The sequence below is a fragment of the Larus michahellis genome, chromosome 1, assembly GCF_964199755.1.
Source record: "Larus michahellis chromosome 1, bLarMic1.1, whole genome shotgun sequence".
Lineage (NCBI taxonomy): Eukaryota > Metazoa > Chordata > Aves > Charadriiformes > Laridae > Larus > Larus michahellis.
This window is the reverse complement of record NC_133896.1, coordinates 68506895-68522462: the sequence shown is the minus strand read 5'-3', so window position 1 is coordinate 68522462 and position 15568 is coordinate 68506895. Positions and strand designations below refer to the sequence as shown.

At 45.3% G+C, this 15568-nt stretch overlaps 1 protein-coding gene across 32 annotated transcripts in view; it reads right to left on the bottom strand.

Moving 5' to 3' along the window:
* Positions 1–2043: 2043 nt before the first annotated feature.
* The window catches only part of CACNA1C (calcium voltage-gated channel subunit alpha1 C), a 484401-nt gene continuing 470876 nt past the window's right edge, over positions 2044–15568 (bottom strand). For 10 of the 32 annotated variants that reach the window (XM_074584314.1, XM_074584347.1, XM_074584441.1 and 7 more), the window contains 9 exons: positions 15100–15227; positions 13843–13992; positions 12533–12885; positions 11616–11642; positions 10135–10263; positions 9558–9667; positions 7484–7587; positions 4577–4900; positions 3870–4315 (listed from right to left, as the gene is read on the bottom strand). In XM_074584314.1, the coding sequence (XP_074440415.1) occupies positions 4019–4315; positions 4577–4900; positions 7484–7587; positions 9558–9667; positions 10135–10263; positions 11616–11642; positions 12533–12885; positions 13843–13992; positions 15100–15227 (1622 nt within the window). In that variant the 3' untranslated portion in view covers positions 3870–4018. Of the gene's footprint in view, positions 4316–4576; positions 4901–7483; positions 7588–9557; positions 9668–10134; positions 10264–11615; positions 11643–12532; positions 12886–13842; positions 13993–15099; positions 15228–15568 lie in introns of all 32 variants that reach the window. The other 22 variants (XM_074584330.1, XM_074584369.1, XM_074584489.1 and 19 more) reach the window with 10 other exon arrangements.

Sequence of the window (15568 nt, the reverse complement as noted above, 5' to 3'; positions counted from 1 at the left end):
CCCCATCACGTCAGCCACACAGAAATAAGGAAGAAAAAAAAGAAACGCACCTGGTGTGGCTGACTCAGTACTGCCTGGAATAATGAGCAGGAGTGATACAGGGAGGAGGTTTGTTGTTTTATAAGAAACGTCTTTAGTCTGCAGTGTACTCTTGCAAGTCAGAGATGCTCAGTGGCAAACAGCAGATCGTTTTCCCCATTCTTTCCTTTCCTTCTGTGCCACTCCTCAGCCATTGGTTCCTTCACAGCTTCCATCCACAGCACAGTGATTGTACCCACCATCCACTCCCAAACACAGCAAAAGAAGGACACTCCACGAACTAAACCTGCTCCCGCCTTCCCACCGTCCCCCAGACTCTACCTCACCTGAAGGAGGCAGTAGCTCTTTGCTCAGGCCTGTCACAATGTGTGCATTGGAAGTACCTCAAATGAAAAAAAATATAATATACCACCCTCCCCAGAAAGAGAAATTTGCACAGCCGGCACCAGCAATTACTAAATTTAACACCTGTCCTTCAGACCGCTAAAGTCATCCACATTCTCTGCTAGCCATGTGTTTTCCACTCTGCAGGACCTACGGGGTCTTCCAGCAGAGCGCGGGGTTTCCCCTGGCCAAGGTAGGCTCTGACCCCCGAGGGAGTCGCGGCTTTCTCTGGGAATACGTGTGGGGCATAATCCTTTCCACCATTTTCCTTCCCATCAAGAAAAATCCTAAAAGATGACACGCGCTGTCAAGCATCCAAAACGCCCTTTGCCACCACTAATTTAGATCAGTACTTTGTTTCTCAGGAGCAGAGAACACCCCTGGCTCCCACTGGGAGGGTCAGATGGACTTTCTAGTGGAAGAAAATGAGATAGGGAGCCCTTACGCTGATTTCCTTTTCAGAAACAGCCAGGCACAGCATTATTTCCTTTCAAGTCGCTGTGGAGCACTTCAGCACTGACAGCAGCAAACTCTCAAAGGGAGACACGCTTGCGTGCCTGTCTCGATATGAGCACGAGGGATGGAAAGGATGAGACTGACCGACATCAGCTGGTTACTTTCTCCAGGGAAGTCTTGAATTAGGACTTTGATGCCGGAGGGTTGTATAAATGCATTCATATTTCTCTAGTCTAAAAGGATTTGGGTTTTTTTCCAAGGTATCTTGAGCTGCTACTGGCCAGTTCAAAATGACACTGAAAAAAGCCTACTGTCAAAAATACCCTTTGCTATTTCTGCTTTATGCCTCAGAGAATCAAGAAGAAAAACAAGGGCATTACAAAAATAATGTAATCAACATATGCAATAAATGATGTTCTCAGACATCTGCAAAAGCTCAAGATTTGAATGAAAGTTTAGCTCTGAGTCAGATCACATCTCCTAGCTCAGCACTGATCTGCAAGTTTGTGAACCGTCTGGAGAAGGAAGAAAAAACAGCAGTAGTCTAGACAAAAATCAGTTGCATAAAATCTAACAACACCTGCCAGGTTTTTCAGCCTCTCTCACAGGTTAGGGCCAAGTATCGGTGTGAGGAAAGTCAAGAGAAGTTCACGCTCACTAGTAGGGAAATATGGCTGGGACACGCTGTGCTGTCAGATGTTTTGTGACTTAGAATCTGACCCATTCACTAAAGTCGGGGAAAGGGGATGAGACTGTGCATAGGAACGCAAAAAAAGTCACTTAACATCTGCATCTTGACCAGACTGCAGCAATTCTCCTAAGCAATGACCCAGAGCTCTCTCCCTCACTTACCCTCTGCTTTCAGTCCAGAACAGAGTTAGATAGTTTTACTTTGCTAACGATTCTGCCTCTTGCATTTGCTTATCCCAGGGTCCTGTTATAATCGATCGGGGTCAGCTATTTATTAAAAGAAATTTGAAAGCAGATTTCCCCGCTCCTCGAATTGCTGGTGCCAGCTGAAGACATAGGATGGATCTGCCAAATGGGGTTAGGGGTCTTGCCACCCTCGAGTGGGATGAGACCTTTAGAGAAACTGAGCAAAAGGAAAGAGAACAAAGCCTGAATAAAATGTCCCGGTCTCGGGAAGAAAGATTCTCTACCAATAAAGTCATCGTGCATGTTTAAAGGGAGTGAGGAACAAGGAAAATGAACACAAGATATGCAAAATCAGTAACGTTCAACCTGTCAGTGGATTGCAGAATAGTTACTTACACCAGGTACACTTTGTTCATTGTACAAATTAAAAAAGGAAAAAAAATAGTACCCCTTTCCCCAACCACACGTAGAAAAGCACTTAAAAGTTCAAAGGTAAAGCTTGGCACATTCCAAATACGAAATGATTCACTTGACATGCAGCAAAATATACAAGAAGTGATTCTTTTTTTTCTTTTTTTTTTTAAACAAACTTAATTCAATTCATTATCTTTGCTTGGCACAATTGCAATTCATTTTAAAAAAATATTTGAAAAATACTGAAACTGACCTGAATTCAAGTATAACGGTTTCTTCAACAGAAACATTATCAATGCAATAAAACATCACACGGAATATATCGAAGCGTAACGCCTTCTGGTTTTTTGTTTTGTTTCCCCCCACCCCCGCAATTTTTTTTTCTATACAGTTTTAATGCCAACACAACTTACAATTGTATTTCAAAATTAATATTATTGCATTGTTTTTGCATATCTTGTGGAACAGAAGATGCAAAGAGTTACTGATTCCCCTTTCAAAAGCAGAGACAGTGGTTTTGTTTTTGCATTCAAATGGCCCCAGATACAGATCTCCTGCAGCTCAAATCAGGGTGTGGAGAACTGCATGCACTTACACACACGCGCGCACGCACACTCGCTCCGTATTGCTCCCACGCTCACACATATACGTAGCACTAAAAAGAACCCAAATCAATCACTCAAATGTGCAAGACTATATCAAGTGCATTGCCTACTATCTTTAAATTATAAAACAACAACAAAAAAAGGAGGTTTCAGTTACTAGCAAATAAAATTACAAATTCTTGGTGTACATAATGGTTGGTAAAACTCGTCTATCGTTATACTTCTACCAAATTTCAATGGAGAAAACCCCCCAGTTTAAATAATACAACATGATCAAACCAATTTAACATTTGCAAAGGTGAAAATAAACCAAAAAAAAAGGTCGGTGATTACAAAACGTTGTAAACACTCCTTTCTCCCTCCAAAAAAAAACCCCAAACCCAAACAAATTAAAATTAATAAAATAGTCAAAATAAAAACTGCAACATGCTTTCAAGAAAATATCAAACTGCAAAACAAGGAGAGATCTACACAAGCCCACCACCACCTCAGCGAGGGCAGGGCAGGTCGGCTCCGCCCTGCCGCAGAGCCTGCTCCCCGCTCTCCCATTGGCCGGCACGGCTGGCTGTCTGAGCTCTGATTGGTTGGCAGGAGACTGCCTGAGCTCGGATTGGCTGGCAAGTGACTGCTAGAGCTCTGATTGGTTGGCAGGAGTGGCTGCCTGAGCTCGGATTGGTTGGCAGAGACCGCTGCCTGGGAGTCTCGGCAGGGTTGGGCAGCGTGGCCACCTGCCCCGCGGGCTTCTTCTGCTTCCTCCTCCCCTTGGCGGTATGGGAATCCACAGCAGAAGTCGTCCTCCTCTCCTTCCGAATCAAAGGGCCTTGGCTTTATGGAGACGGTGAGGCTCATACAGAATATGTGCAAAATGATTTTTACAAGCAAAGTTGAAAGACACCCGTTTGACGCAGGGTCCTTTTGGCTAGGGCCATCCACAAGGAAGCTGAGGTTCCCCTTGGCGCTCGGGAGGCAGTCGTCGTTCCTTGTGCAGGGACTGAAAAAAAGAGGGAGCTGGCTCTCCTCCTCTTCCTCCTCCTCACTCTTCCTTCATGGACACGTGCTGGGGTTATATCCGCTCCTGAAAAGCTTTCTTACACCACCCAACTCTGCGACTCGTCCCAACAGAAATGAATGAAGAACGCTGTTCCGGTTACTCCAGGTCACGAGAACAGTGAGGCACTTCTGAAACAAACCCATTAGGAACATTGAAACAAATAAAAAACCAGCATCGCTTCCAGCCCTGGCAACTACAGGCTGCTGATATAAATCCTGCTGTCCTTGAGCTCCTCCTGACTTTTTCTACAATCCGGGTTCTGCACCTCTTCCTCTTCCTCTCCTGCACTGTCCTGCCCTGGGTCCCTGCAGTTAACAAAAGGCAAGAGGTTGCCATTGGGGCTCTGCTTGCTGTTACCATTGAGAATGTTGTCTGCTGCATTTTCCATCTCTTCTATCGTCATGTCACAGGCGTCTGCAAGCTCCTGGGTTGTGACCTCAATGAACTTTGGATCTTGAGCAAACTGCATCAGTCCTTCCGAAATCAAGACCTTCAAAAGCAGGGAGGGAACCAAAGACATACGTTAGTACCCTGCATCATCAACCCTATCGCACCCCTTCACAACTCTCTTTACTGCTGTATTTTTCCCCCAGCAGTCCTTCTCCCATTCATGCTGCTAACCCCTGCTTGGAGATGGGCTCTCCAACTCTTGGCATTGTGGGTGGCAATGTATCTGTTGCCCTGCTCTTCTAAGGGCCACATTTCTAGTTGGCCTTTACGCTGCTGTCCTCCATGACTCTGCAAGTCTTACCGCTTCAACCAGGCTGCCAGCGCTGCCGTGAAACTGCCTGCTGCTCCCTGCGGTCTGGCTGGGGACGGTGAGGGAGACTGGCCTGGCTCTCCTCGGGCTGCTGCAGCCGGTGTTGTCAGTGTACCGAGAGCCGCAGTGTACTGAGGGGAAGCTGCTGTTGAGCTTCTCGCTGGACTCTGCCCCATCCAGGCGCAGAGTCGGGATGGTCTGTTGCGGCCAGCCACGGCTGCAGGGTGTAGCGGGGGGCGTCGCACACAGCCGAGAGAACATGGTGGGGGAATGGCTTCGCTGGAGCAGGGGACTCAGGCCGGCCACCGCTAACGCCTGCGGACAGAGGAGGAACAAGGCGAGTGAGAGCCTGCTCTTAGCAGCAGGGCTGGAAGGAGGAGGTGCTGGAGAAACTACCCGAGAAAGGCCTGGAGGGTCTCAAGACTGGTGAAAACAGCTGCCAGCTGCTGGAATGCTTTGGATGTTTCCTGCGAACTCATTTTGCAAGCCTTCCTTTAAGTGGTGTATCTTGCGCAAGCGCCAAGCACCAGACTGAAAGCTCTCATGACCGCAGTTCTTCAGCCTTGGAGCTGCTGCACTGACAGGAGGGATGCAGCCCCACTCCCCACAGCCTTGCCAGAAACACCACCTCTTCTCCAGTGGGTGAGACAGCAATTCATTTTCCCACCACTGCCACCACCCATACCACTAGCTTTTACTGCCAATTGCTGTGTTTTCTACTGTGGAACCTGAATGGATACCAGATGTGAATTTTAGATGTGTCTGCAGTTGGCAATAACTATAAATCCACCACTGGATTTTAAGGCATCTGCTGTTGGTGGGAGGATCAATATCTGATGATTATACTTTCAGCCATCCAGTCCTTCCTGTAATCATACGCACAACCTCTGAGTCATCCAGCCTCCTTTTATAACAAATTTCTCAAGAAGCCCCTTGTAGCACAGGGCTGATCTTATGCCTTATTCACGGTGACTGCTCCCTTGTTCCATAAGCAATGCCGTCAAGAGTCATAAGCTCATCTCACAGAGCTCACCGCTGCCTAATATGAGCAAATAAAAAAATGCATAGAAAATACAAAAGCATATGGATGGTGTTGGAGAGAATCCTCTTGTTCGGGCTGGGGTTAGTCTCATACAGCTTCAGCTATCTGAGGGCTATATGTTTAGTCCAAGCGAACCGTGCAGAGAGAAACCAGCAAGCCTCCTGCCTCTTTGGGATACCTGCCTGAAAATGCTGTCTGGAGGACAAGACTTAGACAAGACTTATACTTGCCCTTTGGAGATGCTCATTCCTTCTGTTGACCACAGTGAGACTGAACTGACTGGTTTGAACTAGACAGCTAACTTTAAGGTATCTAAAGTTAAGTGAAGCTCAGTCCATCTGCCACTGAAATCCTTGGGAACCGATAACATACTGTGCTGGTGATTTCAGTGACAGATGAAGAAAAGAATCAATTATTATTCACGTACAAGCTTCACCAAGATTTTCTCAGGAATTAGAGGTCAGACTCCTATCGAATTTCAGTGAGGAAGTAGGCCCTTAAAAAATCATCTGTGTAAGTCATGCCCTGCAGGCATGCATATATTTACATATCATGATATACAAGTATTTCGTGAGAATACCCCTTCAAGCATTCACGAGCAACTGATGCCATTGCGCTTAGCAGGGGCAACCTTTCCACTTTATGTTCTTGTTTTAAGCACTATTGTAGGCTAACATTTTTGTAAATGTATGAACACAGCTGAGTGTTGTCAGCTGGAGGCCAGATGCCTATTTCAGGGTAACCTTTCAGTCTGGCTGAGACTCTAGGTTTGGAGCTGCATGGTGGGATGAGGAAGGGTGAAGTAGCTCCATCCTCTTTGTACAGGTTGGAGGGAGGTGATTCTGCTGGCTAGATGGGCTGAGAGACTGGGAGGCATGTGTCCCCTCTGCCTGGCCTGCTGTGGGAGGGCGGGAAGTCTCAGGCGGGCTGTTGCTGCTGTGGGGAAGGTGGGAAGCTGTTTCCTTCACACTCCTCCCTGCCCCAACAGATTTTCTGGTTATGCCAGCCACAGCTGTAACTCTCTGCAGACCACTCCTTTCTGGAGCTTGATCCCTAAAGGATAACTGTCTGGGAGTGGAGGTTAGAAAAGCCAGGGAGCCTCAAATGCAGTTATCTCTCACTCCTCTGCTCTGACTTCTTGCTCCTCCCGCCCCTGCCATGTGGCATTTTCTGCCCCTGTGGCAGCCTGAGGAAGTGGGATGGCCATTCTGCCCTGCCCTGGGGGACTGCACAGAGCAGGACCAGCACCATCATCTGCACCTGTTTCTTTTATGGTGGCAGAAGAGTGGCATCATCAAACTAAGAGACACAAATCTACTTTGGACTATGACAGCTGGCTAATCATCTAGGTACGTGCCAAAGCATACATTTGCTAGGCTGCTGAACGCAGTTACAAAGGGCTTAAGAAGCTGATTAATTACATGTAATCAGTTTATGTTTTAAAATGATTAATTACAGTTACTGGTTACCTTTAATTATATGAAAGTAGACCCTGCACATTTTATTCATATGCATACTACCATCCAAGCCAGTGTAATTGCACTGCAGCATGCAATTTGGGTAGTTATTTTTATCTTTTAGCTAGTTTTTTATTTTACTCTTTCATGTACATCAGAAAACAATAACTCTACCGACTCCAAAGGACATGTTCCTGTAGAATTCTTCTGGGAATGATGAAAATCCTGAAAGTAGGAACGAGCGTGATGGCAAATACGATTTCTAAAAATTGGACCTTTGATATGGGTTAGCAACCATCCCAAATGGTTTTTAAAAAGCTGGTTGGGATACAACGGCGGGACACTGCAGATGGTAGGGTCTGTTACATTGCTGGGCCCTCCGTGGTTCTTAATGCTTACCTGATGGTGTACCAGATGCAAAGGCAGAACTGTCTTCTGCGAGACGTCTACGCCCTGGTTTTTCTGTCTTTTCAGACACTCTAAGTGAAAAGATGCTCTTCGACCTGAAACAGGAATCACACACAACTGTGTCCATCACTCATGCTACACTACAATTAATCCGATTTCAATTTCTTTTAGTGCAGTCCCATTGGAGATACAGCAAAGACACCCACATTTTAGGCTCTGTGCACTTTCCCTTAACACCTTGACCTTTCCAAAGCGTTTGTGTTTAAAAAAAGCAGTCAAGCATCATGGACCAACCAGCACTACCTTCCAAGCAAGCTGCCAGATAAAATTCTGGATGGTGATTTTTATTTTTCCTCTTTTAAGACACTGTCCTAGTAAATACCAGACAGCCGATTTCCCTCCCAAGCAGTGGAAGTGTTCTCAGACCTCTCTGGTTCAGGTAAAGCCCTCAGCAGGACCAATGATGACAGCTGAGGCTCTGGTGCTGTGCCTGGCTGTACACATCGTGCAGGAGGGGACGTCAGGCTGCTCAGGTGACATCGGCCACCCGCTTGCATGTGATCTGTGTCCCTTAGCTGCCAGACATACCACAGTTTATGGGGCTGTGTCTACAGCAAGGTCAAGTGGAAGAGAATTAATCAAATTCACTGGTGAATGGAAGGCTGCTTATATAGACATGAAGCATTTTCAAAATTTGGAAAGAAGAGAAGAGAAAAAACTTTTTTTCTCTTAAAAAAAATCTTAGGGGGAACCATTGAAACAGTCCCATTGTTTACTTGCTATAAAATTAAACTTGACTTCTGTAAATATGAGAAAGGTACTTCCTATGCAGGAATTTAAAAATACTGTAAAGTATGTTTATGAACAAGTGCACAGGCTTTACTTTTGAAGAATGGCAAATAAATCCAGTATTAAAGATATAGCTGCACGGCATACTAAAATATTTTGTGGACTTCTCAATCCTATTGACATTTTCCTGAAGAAGGAAAGAAAATTAGAATTCTGTATCTATAATATTGATTTGTTGAGAAAAGGCACTCTGGGGGGTTGCAGGAAACATGTTATAACCCAGAGAACAAAGGCTACAATGCAGATAAAAAGTATTTCCTCTTTCTAGAGGAAAAGACCAAACCACTAGTCAAATGAGTATGACATCACTGTATAAATATTCCCTAGAATGTAGTTAATGAAGCATTGTGTCAAGGACTGACTGCAAATTTGGCCTTTCAGATAGATATAGGAATTGTCATTGCCTAATATTTTAAGTTTTGAAATAAAGTAAATGCTTTTAAATACCCAATTGTACAAGCATCCTGAAGGATTTGAGGGAAGGTTCAGTAGGCTCACTTTAAACATTACACTACATAATCTGTCACTTTTATTTTGTGAGCATATATTTTATATAGTGGATTCTTTTTAGTTTCTCCCCCAAATGTCCTTTTTCTCCACACCAGTACTCAGGAAAAAGGCTGAAAAATCTTCTACATAAAAGAGCTCATTTTATTCCAGACTCTCACATTTGTCCTGATACCTTCATAAAATCTTGTGATTCATGGATTTCACCTGAGCATAGTCTGCATGCTCAAGCACTTGAAAAATTTCCAGGTACAATTAGAGCAGAAAGTAAATTTGTATTGTGTTAACTCAATGTAAAATTCAGTTTTCCTTGTAGCGGACAAAAGAGACAACCTCTCCCTTCTCCCTGCTGAATACGCGCAGAACAGAACACCATATACTCAAGGCTTAGCCCATTCGCTGCCTCCCTGGTGATTGTTTGGAGAGTCTACAGCTCTTTAATAAACTCCCCTAATTCACAGGTGGGCTTAATCAAACAGATCACATGGACTATCCAAACAGTCACAGATTCATCTACTGAGTGAGCATAAAGTCAGTAGTCACGTGCATGATCGGGACTGTATGCATGCTGTGGGATTTCTGGTCTCATGAGCTAAATGCAGCAAACAGCAACACCCGTGCCCACACACGCTGGGATTCCTCCAGCAACGTGTGAGAACACAGTTGAGGCAGAGGAGAGCATGGCCCTCGTGTCACGCTGGGATGTTACCTAGTGCTGAGGAGCACAGAAACCCTTTCTTTGGAGAGTGCCGGGTGTCCTCTCCTTTGTTGTTTTCTGGTGGAGTAAGTTGTCTGTTTTCATCATCTTGGTATGCAAGCCTGGAAAGGAGAACAGAGGGATTCTAGAAAAGCAGCTGATATTGGACAGAATAACCCCTCTTCCAGCAGGGAAGCCAGGAAGACCATGCTATCAAATGGATGCAATAAGCGAGCTAGCTTCAAGCTATAACTGGACCAGGAGCAGTTAAGAGAGGCCATGAGACAGAGAATGGTCTAAAGCTGAGATCTGGGAACATTAGATGGGGAGGGGGAGGCCCTGCAGATCCAGGTGTCTCATTCAGAGGAGAAGGAAAATCCCAGGTGAAAGATATCCTTTTCAGTGTTACTTCTCAGGGCTGAACTGCATTTTTTTAAAAAAATATTTTCTGATATTTCAGTTGTCTGACTAAAGGCTTCTGGCCTTATCCCATAAATTGAAATTTTTGTAGAAAAACGTCACTTCTTCCCACCTCTCCCCCTTAATTAAAGAACCACCCAAACACCTTGACTAAAGCTGCAAAGCTCACATTTCAGTAGAGAGCAGACTTGGTTCACTACAGTACTCAATGTCTTCATTCAAATTTTCATCATAAGTCTCATCCTGAGACACTTCCTCTTGGCAAACAATTGCCAGCTGGCTGTCTCTGGAACTGGAGCTAATGAGCAAAAGAGACAAGTCAAGATATGGAGATGGTAAAGACAACCTGTTACAAAGACGAGAATGACAGGCTCCATCTGTCTCAGTTTATTTTAATGTTGAAGAGCTATCACAGAGAAATTAACGACTGAACAGAGCTGCAGAGTTCACAAACACAAAGCAACAACTTTTGTCTGTGTCCTCTTTCAGAGGAAGAGTTTCTTAAATCAACGCTGAACAATACTGTAAACATATTTTTGTCATTTGTGACTGCAGGTACTCTATAAACGTGCACATCACACTGACCACATTTCCAGAGATATGCCTTACTGAACTCAAAGTAAAATCTGAGGTGGGCTCTTGGAAATACAGCTTTTTTCCTTATTGCAAAAGCCTTGGTTAGGAATTTCAGAGAAGCCTCCTAGACACGAACAGTTACTCTCTCGGCTCTCTGATGTATGGTCTCTGCCTCCCAAATCCCTTACTCTGCACCATCTCTCCCCTCTGCTCCTGTTCATACTCTCATTCCTTGCTGTCTTTTCCATCTTTGGTCCCTTTTTTCTCACCACTAGCTGCAGAGTGCTTCTGGTGAATTCAGTAGGATCTGTTCGAACCCTTAAGCGTGACAGCCCTTAATTCCCTGCTTGCCTCCTCCTTGTCCCTCTGTTTCGCATCTCAGCCCTCATATTTCTCTTCATTTTGAGTCTGTGTTTTCTGAAGAGTAAAGTAAAATCTGAAGGTAGTGTGAATCTTTGAGATACCAACAAGGAGCTACTGGAGCCAATGTCAGTGTGTTAGCACCATTCACAGAAGAGACCAGTGTGGTAGGTTTTATTTCATCTTTCAGGGACTGGATAGGAACCATTATTTTATAATTTGATTTGAGCTAAAAGCACTAGGACATGGAACAACCTTTAGGACAGTGCTGGAGTGACCTTCTTGCTGAGATGGGAGGCAAGTAAAACTGCTAAGGTGTAGGGGGGAGGAATCAGTATATGGCAGCTCTCCCTATTCAGTAGTCTGTGTTTAGCCAAAACCATACAGAATTTTTGTACGAACATGCCATAGTGTACTTCACCGTGTTGTGAACAGAGAGTGCCTAGATGTGTGAGCCCAGCTAGAAACTCAAAAAGACCCCAAATCTAGAAACCAACTAGAAACAGTCCCTGCATCACTACCTGCCTGTGGGCAGAAAACCCCTGAGTTTGGAGTATTTTCTGGAGATGTCATGGTGATCATTACCTCTTTTTCAGCCCTACTGACACCAAAAAGAAGAGCTCATGTTCAGCATTAATGGCATTTGCACTTTCAGTGGGACAAACAATGGGTCTTACACCCAGAGAATATTAAATCATGAGGGAAAAGACGTACCGTCCCAGTGTTTCGTAGTAATGCGTCCTAATTTGAGGAAGGCACCCAAGGAAGCAAGGAGAAAAAAGAACACCATGTTAGCAGTGTCACATCAGCACAAGTCAGCAAGGGGGAGGGCAGATGGTAACACATGTTGTGCAACTCCTGTGGCTTCCCTCAGGAAGGCATGAAATAGAAAAACCACTGGACTCTTTACTTGGGCAATTCTGCAACCACTGAATTTCCTCCGTCGTCTTGTCCTATTCTGTCCTTTGCTGGGGTAGCATTTCTCCACCTTTTCACATTGCCCACTCTCTGCCCTTAAAAAAAAAAAATTCCAGCTCCTTCCTGCTGTTACTGAGATAGTTAAAAAACATTCTCCACTGATAAAAATGATACTCCTTTTGTATTAGTCATCTGTGTGTAGACAGTCTGAAAGCTGTCCAGAGAAGGGGGTTTTCTTTGCTTTGCACAGTATTGCATTTCTGAAAACCTTGCCTCCTTCCTCCCAGAATGCCTCTGTAGGGATGTGACCCACTGAATGAAAACCAACTGACTTCCACAAAGCTCCTGACTGGGCGCTTAAGAGATGAATTGCAGTCCCTTTGTCTTTCAGTTAGCAGTTGATGAAACACCTCCCTGTGGTGAAGGAAGGATAAATAAGGCTCTTTTTGGTTCTTACAAAGGTTTCTTCATGATAAAGCCCAAAGAAACCAAGTGTGCTGGTCAGTGAGAGTGCTGCTTCTTTGCAGTGGTCAGCTGATGCATATCTGCTGCACTGTGGGCTTTGGCACAAGTGGAGAACCAGAAGGCTCAATCCAGGCTGCAGACCAGGTGATGTCTGGTGGGTGACTTCAGCTAGGCAGCAGTGCGCTGGTGTTTGCGTGCATGTTCCTTTCCCTGGTCCCTTGACTCGCCCTCTGCTCTGTGAAGCTTACCTTTTGGAAGGTAGTTTCCAAGGAGCCTCCTGCACACGTATGGTGGGTGACAAGGGGGTCCCGTGGCCTTCCACTGTGCTGACAGTGCTGGGGTAGGTGGGTGGGCTGGGGAAACGGCACAGGGCAGTGTTGTTGGCGTTGTTGATGTTGGCATTGGAGCCTGAAGATGAGTAGCTGCTGGGAGTGAAGGTGGAGTCTACCAGCTTCTCATGAGATGGAGACTCTGTATCTCCCTGGTTGTTGCCAGACTTATTGATGTGCAAAGGTCGCTGGGTGGTGAACGTCTGGGGGAACGCGCTCCTGCCGTCACTTTGGTAATAGCTGACATGGTTTCCGAACAAGCCTCCAGCTCTCTGTCAGAGAAACAGAAAGTATTTTCCCTTTGTGAGGGAGAAGATGTGCAAGGGCCCTGGCATTTCTGGCTTAGCCTGTTGTTGAGGACAAATATGTGAGGACTGAAGCGTGCACAATGGCACTGCTGCTCTCTGCCAGAGGACAGGGCATGGACTTCTCTGTCAGAGAGACTCAGTACACGCAGACTGTGAAAACTTTAGCTTTCTAAGATATTTCAGAGGACTGGCCAGGTGTCTCTACACCTCCCACCAGTCCTGGGAGCACAGGAATGGGTAGGGATGCAAGAACCGGGTAACTGCTCTCTGGTTTTCACAGTGCAGTTCCAAAGCAACATTTATACATGACAGGGAATTTGAGAAGTGCACCAGAAACTATTAATCACCTGGAAGAACAAATGAAGAAAGATTTAATGAGCCAGTTATGTACTGTTTAGATGGTGAGTAAGCAAAGGGACTGAGAGCATCTTTATGTAAGGAGGAAAATGCCAAAGGAGAGGAAATATTACCAGAGAAGAAAATTACAAGGAATAAGAATGAAATAAAAAAGAGAAGATTTAGGTAACTTCCTCGTTCTATAGGAGCTCTCTTGGGTTCTGCTGTACTTTTTGAAAGGAGACTACTTGTGCCACTGAAAGGAGGAGTGGACAAGGCACTGAAGTGTGCCTGGTTGTTGCTCGGCAGACTGTAGGATGTCTGAACTGATCTGTTCTTCAGTCTCTTTGGCCATTCTAATTCTGATTTTATTTAGGTTTTATGAGGAGAAACTTCCATTGAGAAGAAAATGGGATAAAAACTGTGCAAGGATCTCAGGATCTGGCACTCTGAGCCTACCACTGTAGGGTCTAGAAAACAAGAAGGAGGGCCCAGCTGAAATGCAGAGGGTATAAAAGAGAATGTAGCACTCTTTTAGCTCAGCTATTGGTCTAGCTTCAGCTTGAAAACTTGTTCAGCACCTACCCGGAAGATATCATCTTCAGAGGCAGCAGAAACAGCTTCTTTCATGGCCTTATCTAGCTCTTCTTCAGCTGTCAGGTCTCCAGAAATTGCTCTTCGTATCTCTGGCCCAATGTCGTGAAGTGTGCGCAGACCAGCCTGCAAAACAGCAAACTATAGAGCTTCATATCTCCGAGTGGTATATGAGAAATAAAAGCAGTGCTATTTCTTCCTAAGCACTGTGAAGGCCTTTTACTTAATATAGCAGACCCAGCTCCTAGAAAAACACCAACAAATTCTGTTCTTTCATCTACAGCTTACAGAGGGAAAAACTTAGCAATTCAATGCAGGAATGTTTGTTGCTAGTCCCCTGGCTTCATCACAACAGGACATAGACATAAATCTACAGGCTTGACTAAGCAAGTCTGAATGCTTTCAAATTTGGGTTCTCAGATCCACAACCAGAAGCCCTAGAGCAGCCACAGTTCCAGCTGAACCATGTACTCGGTGCCTCTGAAAATCTCTTCTTTTTAATCAGCAGCTTCAATATGGATTTAATAGCTGGCATCTGGACCTGGACAGTCCTCAAACCCCTCACTTACTGGAATCCGTCCCAGGGAGTGCATCCAGGGAGGTAAGCGGTGGGTATGCTGAGACCTCAGTCTGTATCTGTGCTTTTTAGCTTGCTGGAACTCCAGAGTCACCCTTCTTCCTTACTGTACACTTGAGGGACATAAATGGTGCTGTTTGTACAGCCAACGGGGCTTTTTCATTCTTTCATACAGACTGGTGGTCCACCCAGTGAACGCATAGCACAGTGGTGAACAGATCCCAGGTCTTACAGCCTGATGCCCCATTTGTTGCACAGTCTTGGCATCCAGGTATGCTTTTTGCTTTTTAACTGATTTTGCCTCCTGGCAGCATGCTCTCCCTGACCCTGTTAGAGTGACTCCCTTCAGAAAGAGTAGAATGAATGTGGTAATAATAAACGTCTGCTGGACATGTCATGCCAGTTCTCTAAAAGGAACCCACATTTCAAATATTACCAGCAGACTGATAAACTGTGGATATACCTCACTTGTGCCTTCCACTTCCAGAGCTAAGGGATGTGGCCTGTGGTACATGCATGTTTATCCAAAAGGACTGATGTGGTAATTCAAGGGGTCTACAGTCTCCTTTCCAGTGGGGATATCCCATTGTAGCCCCCAGAATGATTGAGAGGGAAGGGGGGTCAAATGCCTCTACCGTACCACCCCCGTCCATCCTGTGACCGCTAGTCACCTGCAAGGAGAGTGCGTTGCGCTGGGAGGGCTTGCCCACCAGTCCCTGTTCTTTACGCTTCTTGAACTTCCGGAAATACTCCTGAATCAGGAAAGTGGCGTAGAACTTCCCGACAGTCACTTCGTCATCTGCAAAGGGGTATTAAAAAAAAAATAAAATTAAATAAGCAACTGATTTTAAACAGTGTATTTCCTAATGTGAGCCTTGCAATTTGCAGCAGAAACACTAGGTACTGCAGTACAACTCTGCTTTTTATGGCATCAGGATGCAGGGCTGAAGGAAGGGATTGCTCCACAGCCAGAGCTTGCTGTAAGTAGTCAGGAGGAGAGCTGGACGTGGCATTTGGGTAGACTGGCTCTGCTGGCAGAGAACCCCTATAGCTACGCGCCTCTGGATGTATGTTGTTTACGGTGAAGTGCCTCTAACCTTTGCAGCCTCCGGTATGGGTTTATGGCATAGGATCCTGCTA